The sequence below is a fragment of the Crocodylus porosus genome, unplaced genomic scaffold (genome assembly GCF_001723895.1).
Source record: "Crocodylus porosus isolate Cpor-Errol unplaced genomic scaffold, CroPor_comp1, whole genome shotgun sequence".
NCBI classification, from domain to species: Eukaryota; Metazoa; Chordata; order Crocodylia; family Crocodylidae; genus Crocodylus; species Crocodylus porosus.
In genome coordinates this window covers 78,017,213-78,027,654 of record NW_017728886.1, presented here as the reverse complement: position 1 = coordinate 78,027,654, position 10,442 = coordinate 78,017,213, and the positions used below count along the sequence as shown (strand labels likewise).

At 43.7% G+C, this 10,442-nt stretch overlaps 1 protein-coding gene across 2 annotated transcripts in view; it reads left to right on the top strand.

Moving 5' to 3' along the window:
• The first annotated feature begins 6 nt into the window (after window positions 1-6).
• LIMD1 (LIM domains containing 1) overlaps window positions 7-10,442 on the top strand; it is a 54,230-nt gene continuing 43,794 nt past the window's right edge. For both annotated transcript variants that reach the window (XM_019537233.1, XM_019537223.1), the window contains exon 1: window positions 7-1,585. In XM_019537233.1, coding sequence (XP_019392778.1) covers window positions 94-1,585 — 1,492 coding nt within the window. In that variant the 5' untranslated portion in view covers window positions 7-93. The remainder of the gene's footprint in view (window positions 1,586-10,442) is intronic.

Sequence of the window (10,442 nt, the reverse complement as noted above, 5' to 3'; positions counted from 1 at the left end):
TGACCCGCCGCCCCGAGCAGCCGCTTTCCCGCCCCCCGGGGTCCTCGCCCAGCGCCTGCCTCTACGGGCCCCGCGGGCCAGAGGCTCGGCGGCATGGAGAAGTACGACGACCTGGGCCTGGAGGCCAGCAAGTTCATCGAAGACCTCAACATGTACGAGGCATCCAAGGACGGGCTGTTTCGGGTAGACAAGGGCCTGGGCAACAACCCCGAGTTCGAGGAGACCCGCCGGGTGTTCGCCACCAAAATGGCCAAAATCCACCTGCAGCGACAGCAGCAAGAGGAGCTCCTTGCCACTGCCTCTGGCTCGCTCAACGGCGGCATTGGGTTCGGCACCCAGCACCAGCCTCCTGGCATCCCTGTCTACCAGGTGGCTCCTGGCAAATCGCATGGGGGAGACCATATGGCCAAGCCACCCCTGGCCACCTCGCCGGCCGCGTCCGTGTGTGCAGCCCATCAGCTGGCTTTTCCCAGTCAGCCGCAGATGCTTCCCGAGGGACAGCGCGCCAGGTTAGGCCATGACGGCAAAAGAGCCAGTGGTGAATATGGCTGTAGCGAGGGGCTGGGGAATTCTGAGCTCTCTGGAGGACACGGGTTTCACAAAGTGGCAAATCCTGGTGTTGCCAGACCATCTTTCCCATCTCTTTCTCACGGAGAGTATTGCAACGACGAGGGGCAAACAGGTCTGCGGGGTTGGGGAGGAGACTCTGACAAGCTGTCCATGCCGAGGTCTGGTATAGGGAGTACCTGGTCAAATGTTAATCGCAGTGATCAGTTACCAAGGAGCCCCACAAAGCCCCAGGCTGATCCTCACCTTTACCAGCATCAGCAGTCCCTAGGCTCCTGCCGGTCTTCTGAGAGTGGGTACGGGAGCCCAGAAAATGGGAGTGAAGGCAACAGACTCAGTCAAGGCTATGATCAAAAGCCAGCTAGTCAGAGGTCTTCCTCTTTCTCTCATGCTCCAACAGCCTTGTCCTCCTCCACCGGGTTTGAGGACCAGGCCAGAGCAGGACTTCCACAGCAGAGATCTTCCTCTTTTTCAGTCCCATCAAAATTGCCTGTTCAGGGTTTTTCAGCTCATTCTGATCCGTACAACACAAATGCCAGAGCGGAGATGCCAGCCTCGAGCATCTCAGACAAAATGAATGATAACAACCAGTTATGGTACCACGACCATCCTAGATCCTTCTCTTCCAGTCCAGCTTCTGCTCCGTTGCCTCCAAGTGTGGACTATCAGCAAGCCAGTGCTTGTCCCAGCTCCGCTGGCCATTTCATAGTTCATGGTCAAAATCACAGGCTTACTTCCACTGGCTGTGGCGTAAGTCCTGAGCAGACTTCCACTGGCATAGCTTCACATGGGCCAATGATTTCTGATGCTCCAAAATCTCCATTTAGAGAGGGCATAAACAATCTGCCATCTGACTCTGGGCATCAGGAAAACTCCAGTTCTACAAAAGTAAAATTACCGTGCCAAACCCTCCTTCCACAGCAGGAGCAAGGGCCATCTGTAGCTGAATTAAAAGTAGAAGCACTTACCCAGCGTCTGGAGCAGGAGATGGATGCTCGTCCCAAGGCTGATTACTTTGGTAAGTATGTAGTCCTGCAGTTGCAATCTGGAAGTTTTTAACAACGCCTTTGACAGAACATTATGATGTGGGTTTCATACCTTTAGGGACTGCTTCCCTTGGTTCGCTTGCTATTTTGGGGGGGGGTTTGGTGGTCATGTATTTTACCTAAGGGTCATTTATCATAGCACTGAAAGTTATTTTGACCCTAAAACATTTTTTTAAGATGTAAAAACAAACCTTACATAGCAGCTTCAGGTAAAAGTGCTGAAGCAGGGTGGCATAGAAGAGTTGTGACTTTTAAAGCATCCTGTGTTTAATTTTATAGTTGGTTGCAGCTTAATGTCTTAAGAAATGGCTTTGTCTCTCTAAAAATAGCATTAAACCTGTTTAAATTGAAAAGTAGTTTTATTCCGTCACAAAGTTGGATGAAATCTTATAAATGTTCAATGAATGGAACTGTTTGGTCAGAGGGAGCGTGGCACTGGTGATGTCCAAATTAGTGAACTGGCAGAGACGATTGGCAGGACAGAGTATAGAGGCGCAGTGACAATTGCCTCATATTATGTCATTCACAAAATGTGTAATGTACATACAGTAGAAAGGCTCTGGTCGGGGGGGTCATGGCATTCAGGGTGTCTGATCTGAAATGCCGAGTGCCCTTAACCTTCACTGATGAAGGAGAGAAGTAGGATTAGTTTTTAATGGTTTGATTTTTGTCCCACGCTCCTCTCCCTCCCCAAAAATGGTTGAAGCTTCTTTTGATTCCAGGATGGCTTATAAGTTCTGAAAACCAGGCCATGAATATACTGTGCTTTAAGTCTCAGGGTGAGGAAGCTGTCCAGACCATTGCTGCAAGGAATGCTTGTACCTTGCAGATAAGGGGGAGAGCACTTTACATGTGAGACCAGAATAAAAATTTAAAGTGTTCTGCTTGTTTCAAATGCATTTTTGTATCAAAGGACAGCAAAAACTCTTAACAAGTGAATTGGAGAGTCTCTGTCTTCCTCCTCCTCTCAGCTGTCATAGTATACTAAGGTATGGGGTAGTTAGTTTGGTTACCCAGTTCTTGGAAAAAGTGAGTCTGAGCTTGCTTCCAGGGGAAATTATTATGAGCATCTTGCCTTTTACCTGGATGGGAGCATGGCTGGGCCCACTCTGACTGCTTTGTTTGTCTTTCCAGTTTTAGATGCATTATGGGGGTTGAATCCATATATCATCAGCAACAGTAGATTGAATTCTACGAGAAATCAGTTTGCAGCTCTATACAGCTTGAGCCATTTGCAGGTTTCAGCCTCTGCTGTTTAGTCTTGGTTGTTCATTATGGCCAGGACTGGCAGTAATAGCAGTCTGTACACCAAGCTGTACACTGATGACACTTAAGCCGTGCATTCTTGCCAGCATTGCCATGAATTTCACAATGAGCTGCTGTACCAGCTAGAAAGGCTTTACAATTAGTATTTGAAGGATATGTCATTATTTCCTCCCATAGTTAACTTACATTTACATTAAAATTGTAAGATTAATAGTAAGATTTACATTAAAATTGCATTTCTGTGTATAAAACTGTGGCAGTGCCCCCACAGGTTCCTCACTTGTAATGATTTAACTCAGTACTTATTAGCAAATTTAGTTCTGTAAAAGATCAGATCAAATGAAAATACTTCTGTAGAATATGACAGTGATTGGAAGAACTCTTTATACTTCAGTCATTTTGCATTGGAAGTGTTTTTCTCTTCCTTTTTGTTCTTTCTTTTCCTTGTTCTTTAAGGGTAGTGTTTTAAAACATGAATTTTCTACTCATTTTAGCCTGCTACCCCAAATGTATAATGGAGTAGTGTTTGAATGTATTGCAAGAGTCTTGTTAGCAGACGTGTTACATGGATTTTGATTTCATGTTGTGAACAGAAGAGCTAGACTATTTGTAGATTAAGGAATATATAGAAAGGAGGTGCCAAAGCTGACAGATATAGTTAATTTTATTCTCTATACCATCTTTAAATAGACAGTAGTACTAGGAAATGGGCTTGGCATCTCAGACAGTATGGAAGGATGTAGTAGTAAATCTAGTAACATGGAAAGTCTAGATAAGTGGGTCTGGTGAATTATTTTTATCAGGATTCTGGGGAGAAGGGACAGGTGTAGTTTGCTTAGTTCCTGAAGTGATCTGGTGACGAACCCCTACCAGGAAGTTATATAAAGGTACAGGAAAGGCAGCAGATCCAGAATAACCTGTGTGTAAGGGGTAAGGGACAGTGAGGAAAAAGGATGCAAAAATGTGAAGGGAAGAAGTAGAACTTGTTACAGGTTTAAGTTTCAGGCCTATGGTGGAAGTTTCAGGGGTTATCTCCTGGAGTATTAAAAGAGTTGACATATTGCAAAAGTATTTTAATTCTGTGCCCTCCTCTCTGTCTTTTATTTCCTCTTTTATGCACCTGTTCCTTTAGTTAATTGATTCTAGAAATCTGCATTTACTAAGCCATCCCTTCTAGCTACCAAAACTTAGTATTGAAAATAAATATTTTAAAGTAATTTGAAAATAAGCAGTTGTTTGCATTATTGTGAGCTTGGTGCTGTAGCTCTGGTAAATCATCACAACCTGAAAACGAAACTGACTAGAGACTAAAGGACAGGTGATCAGATTGTTCCAGTTACATTGCTTTGAGCTAGAAATGTGAGGTGCTGTGTGTAACACAGGTGATCTTTTTGTTTCAAAAGCATGATGTTCATTCTAAGAGTGGCCTTTCTTGTATTCTGTCTGCACCAGGAAGAGAAGGTTGCAATGTAGATGCCTGATCATAACAGGGGAGATGCTGTCTCCTATTTGGTGTGAGAACCAGTGTTGGCAAACTGGCACTTTTTCTTTAAAAAATGTATGGGCTAACTCCAAAGTTGTAGGTAGTAATCCACTGAGGAGTAACAGGCTGTCTAGTTATCTGCCAACACTAGCTTGCTGTGCCAGATGCATCTGCCTTCTCAAGCCCTGAATGGTACCAGAAAGAAATGAAGACAGTCAGAATTTTTTGGAAAATGAGATAGATATAAGCAGGACCAGATGTGCTTGTGTCTTCAGAATGTTTTGGCTTCTCTAGGAATTTTTTCCTGAAATGCTGGCTCCCCTCTGGTTGGTTATATGAGCCTTCATGCGAGATGGGAGGAATAAGAGATGTTATAACAAAAGTTTTAAGGAGTGTGCGCTTAAGTATGTCTGTGCATCTATGTACATATGTGTTTGCATAGGGAGGGGCCTCTTTAAATAAAAGCATCCTTTCAGGAGACTTTTCACCACAAAAGAGAGAGTCTTGAATCCATGTGGGGCAGGTGTGGAAACAACTTTCATTTTATTAAAGATTTGGGCTGAGATTTTCCAAGGGGTCTGTGGAAGCTAGATACCCAGATCCCATGATTATCAGTAGAGTTTGGTTGCTTTAATGCCCTTTGAAAAATCCCATCCTGTATTTCCTGTTCAAGTCCAGAACTTCAGCTGCTCCTACTAATTCAGGTGCGTGTAGCTAGGGTCAAATCATCACATATGAGCACAGTAAATGCATGGCAGGTATGTGCCTGTGCTGGCTAGATATGAGAGTGCAAATCATGCAGTTATGGACTTGATCAAGTTTTAATGTTGATTTCAACAGAACAGAATTAAGTTCTGTGCATCCAGCAGTCTTTTTTTTGTATGTGCAATTACCAAACCTGTATGCCCAACTTGGAGTTTTGCATATGCATAGAGAGATGTATTCTCTTTTAACAGTTCACTTTCTAGACACACAGGTGGAAATTTTGGCTCAGTGGTATGAAGACAGCAGTCACTAGGAGCTTTTTGTTTCCAATAACCTTCTGTCTGGATTTTTTCTTGATATAAGTATTGTGACAGGCTAGCTGGTAATGATTTGGCCCAGGGTTTTGAAAGGGTAAAAGATGATTGGAGGGCTTGGAATTCCCTTTCCTCGCAAATCAGGCCCCAGAGACTCACCCTCCATGCCCCCTGATTGGCCACTTGGGTCACCTGGAGGGGGATGAAAGGGGCAGCGCAGCTGACTTAAAGAGGACCAGCGAGGGATTACAAGGAAGGAGTTTCAAAGAGCTGGCAAGAGCTGGGCCAGTGAGGCGGGAGCAGTTGCCCCAAAAGAACATGAAGGAGTGGGACCTGCAGGTAGCAGTGGGACCCTCAGCAGTGTGGCATGTGGACGGCAGGAGAGGCTGCAGCAAGCAGGAGAAGTTCCCCAGCTCCAGCAAGAAGCTGAGTAGTGACCTGAGAGGTTTCCAGCTCCTCTAGCAAGAGGCCAGGAAGTTCAACATGAGGCAGGGGGCTCCTGGAAGGTCAAAACTCCTAGCAGCTTAGAGTAGTGCCAGTACTGGTGGTTGTGTGGTAGAGTTTCTGCCTACCATGTGGGATATCCAGGTTCGAGTCCCAACGGGTTAAGTGAACTGACAGGGAGAAATTCTTGTTTCAGTAGAAGGGGGTCATCCCTACTCCAGGTACCTAGGCTCTATATTTCTTGTTATTTGACATTTTGTATTTTGTGCATTTTATATTTTGCCAACCATTATTGTTTGTTGTGCTGTTCGTGTTTTGTATTTTGTTAAACCTGTCTTTTGTCAACTGGATGAATATGTCTGTGAATGTAAATGCCTAACCTTTATTGAATCCCGTCCCCGCGGGGCATTGTAGTGTCCCCTATATCCCGTGGTTTATACATGTTATGTTCCCACATGTTATGTTTTTCTCATTAAAAGGTATATAGTTAAGTCCCCATTGGTGATCTGGCTCTGCTTTATAGGGGAAGGAGAGTCCCTACACCTCCCACAGTGCTTGTGCACCTGCTCTTATCCCTTCAGTCGGAGAGGGGGTACATCTTGGAGTACCACCCAGGTTACAGTATTAAGCTTTAGACCTCTCCATTCTATTCAGTTGACTTGGCAGTTTTTTCCCTTCACAAAAGGAGAACCGAATGAATCATTTAACCCGAGTGAGTACTCATGCAAAACAGTGGGTATAGTTAGGTGTAAAGCCAGTGGCATTTGCTTAAGAGACTGCTAGTAAGTATGGAAGGGTTTTCTGAAGTCTGGTTGAAAAAACACCCATATACTTTGAGGGTGGAAGATAATGGCAGCCTTCTCATTGGAAATGTGGACACATATTCATCTGTGCCTGTTAGATACCTGCCTGCTGTTGGCAGACCTCTGTAGCTGGAACGAGTTGCGTGTGCACACTGTCAGGGAGAGGAGGCAGGAAGAAGGGAGTCGTGCTGTAGCTCAGAATGTTGGAAGAGTGACAGAGCGTGAATTCATACATTTGTGGAGAACACAAAAGCTTATCTCTGTGTAAGGAAGCACGTGAGTAAACATCTGCCTGGGATATGACTCTTTAGGATTAAAGCTGTATATATTTCACCTCCTGGAAGCTGAACTGGACATTGTAAATAAAACCCAGCTATTTTAAAAGGGAAGATAAAGGAGTTGGGGAGGGAGAGAGCAGTGACGAGGATCAACAGATCAGTTAGGCAGGGGAGCATGGTAATGCGATTGAGTAAGATTTGGGGCCTGGTTCTTTCTGCTGTGTACTTGGTATTATTTCTTACATCAGTGCAAAGCAAGTCTGAAATCCACTGGATTAGAACTCTGGCATTTTGCTCTGATATAAATAGTTGTCCTTATATAGTGTATGTATGAAATGGGACTAGAGATGTTGGCTACCTTGAAGTATATTTTTCACAACTCTGTAAAGCACCTGGCACACTGATGGCCCTATCGTCTGATACAAAGTGGGTTGTGTCAGCTGTTGCATGACACAGATCATAGTTTAGATTAAGGCCCTCAATTTTAAGATGGCTCTTTGAGAAGCCTCATTTTATTTTGTAGCATCCAAGGGCAGGCGGAGCCTATCTCAGGAAGGCAGGTTTCCTGCCTCAAAAAGCTTACACTTTAACAAAGACGTTACTTGATCAAGGGCAACTACAAAATTGGGTAGGGAACTATGTGCAACTTGCGTTTGAGGTGAGCTTTGCTTTAATATAGCTGGACTAAGCATTTGACTTAGTTCTTGTGGCCGTCTTGATTGAAATGGGTCTTTGAAAGGGAGAAGAAGAGTCAAGGTAGTTGTCACTAGTGGGACATAGGTAGAAGGATGGGAACAACATGCGAGATATGCTGGGGCAGAGCTACTCTGGGTGTTCAAGGCAAGCTTGTGGCACTTCTAGCTCTTCTGCTCAAGTGTGAGGGATATAATAGGGAATACATCAGAGACTTGAGTTTTCTTTCCAAACATGACTGTTTTATTCAACGTAACTCTCATTCTGTTACACAAAAGGTCACCATCAACCTTTAGTGAATAGCTTCAGGTATAATTATAAAAGACAACTAATTGTTAAATGGCTAGTAAAGAACAAGACTAGCTGTCAAAATCCATAGAAGAGTATGAGGGTTTCGGAGAGTAAATGAGACGTATAAGATGCACACTGTTTCTAAATGCTGTTTTCAAGGGTTTTTTAATCCTCTTTACTATATCACCTTCAAACATGCAGCACCAATGTCTGCCCTCAGCCTTTCCAATCCAATCATCCTATCATTAGGGGATGGGTGGACGAAACAGCAGAATTTGGCCCATGATCTGAACCATAATCCTCACCTCTGTATATTTTACCTGGCTGCTGAGGAAGCAGAGTTGGGTACAGATATACGTGTAGCAGAAAAATCTTTTGATTTGGATTGCATACCCAAAGGGGGATAGAATAACTGTGCTGTTGGTGTGCCAGGTAACAAACTTGAGAAGGAAGTATAGTACTCCAGCCACTTGCATTGAATGTTATCATTGCATTGAATTCTTAGTGAGTTGGGGGTTAGGTGAGTCTCTCTTTCAGCAAGGGTGGAGCAACAATGCTTGGAAAATGTCTTTCAGACTCCAGAATCCGTAGCAAACAGAAATTTGGTTGTTGAACTTCGTGGGTGGAAATGACATTTCTGATGATACTGGAGGATTAGGTTCCATTTCTGATAGCCCCTTCTGTGCTGCTAGCCATGTGAACCTTGTCTGTTTCTGGTGACACCGCTGCCTGTGATTTGGAATTAAGAAATCAAGTCTGATAAGAGCTGGGACACACAGCTCACAAGGCATGTTTTCAGTCCCAGCTGTGCTCCAAAGGTTCTATTGTTCAGAAACTTAGATGTAACTGAGGCCAGTTGCTTTCCACATGATGCTAAATAGAACAGAGATGTCTTTGTCCAGGGGCAAGCTGCCCTAAAAGCAGAAACCAAACTGAAGTCAGCAGTTTATATCCCCTTCACTTTCCAAACCTGCCATTCTGCTAGTTCACTTTAAGTCTGAATGGACTAGAATTGCACATTCAGGACTTTTCAAGTCTATCACAGTGAGAAATGAAAGACACCTTTAGGTAGATTTTATAGGCATGCCACTTTATTTTCAGATACCAGTAACTTAGTAGGATACCATCTGCCCTCATGTTGATACTCAGTGTGACTCTCTTGTACGTGGAAATGTTTCTTATATGTGCCTGAGCATCTAAATACAGAAATCAGACACCCAGTTAAGACATTTAAAACACATTTGAAACTTAAGCACCTCTCTGCAGTTTGCTTGGAATTGAGGAGATTTCTTTACATGTATTAAAGTCTAGTTTGCACTAGGAAAAATACCTGCAGCTGATGATGGTAACAAGTGTAGCTGAACTGAAGCTGATGATGGCAAGTGTAGGTTGGTAGAAAGTGCTCGGTGTAACTTCAGTTCTGAAGTGGTGCTCAGTGTTATTTGTGTTTGTCTCTGATCAGCCACCTGTTCAGTGTTCATGTTGCTGCTGCCAGGCTTCAGCAAGAGGGAATTTTCCTAGGTGAGGCCTGAAAGAGCAGATTCATTGTGACAGTTGGGGATGGGTGGAGAGTCAGTACAAGAGTGGGAAACATTGGTAAAAATAACTGTTTATTTTTTAGATTCTTTTTTTTTTAACCTACCTCCTTGGGTTAAAATGGAAAGGAATGAATATCCGGGCCTGGAGTATCTCTGTGGATGTTGGTATCATATACTAAGGTTCAGTTAGCTCAGTGTTTTTTCTGATTAACTTGTTAAGTTTTGGGAAAGGCAACTAAATAAAGCTGATGCAACAAACCATTTGCAAACTCATAATGTTAGTCATTTACAACCCAATCTTAATCACGATGAAAGCATTTAGCATTAGATGCAGTGTGAACAATTAATATATAGATCAGTTGTTGGCATTACACCTTATAAATCAACTATGCCAGCTGTGTAAACATTCAACTAGCTTTAAATCTTAATCTGTATTAGGCTTGGAAAAAAAATTAGGGGATAAACGAACAGTGAAATAAGAGAAAATATGGAAAGGAAAAGGAACAAAGAAGAATGTATGGTGTAGGGAGGGGAAGATAGGCAAAGAGGATGGAGGTCAGGGTGCCGTAACTTCAGGTTCCGGTAGGTATGAGGGTACATACAAGTGTTACATTTAGATCAACCTAGCCAAGGTTAAGTCCATCTAAATGGCCAGACTTGCAGTGTTCACAGGCCTTACATCGCACTAAAAATGGTGCACCCAATCTAAATTTAATTTATTTTAGGAGTGAAATAACTTTAGGTTGATCTGGGTTAACCTAACTTAAAGTGAGTTAGCCTGGTTAGTGAATGCCTGCATGCATTCACAGCAAAGCCTTGAGACTGGGAAAGCCCAGCCCTTCTCCCCTACCCCCGGGGCTGTGCTGTTCTTACTCCCTGACCCTGACCATGATATTTTTAGCACCTCAACTACTCCCACCCCCATCCCTTTCATAGTTTCATAGTTTCTAGGGTCGGAAGGGACCTGAGCAGATCATCTAGTCCGACCCCCTGCCATGGCAGGAAAGAATACTG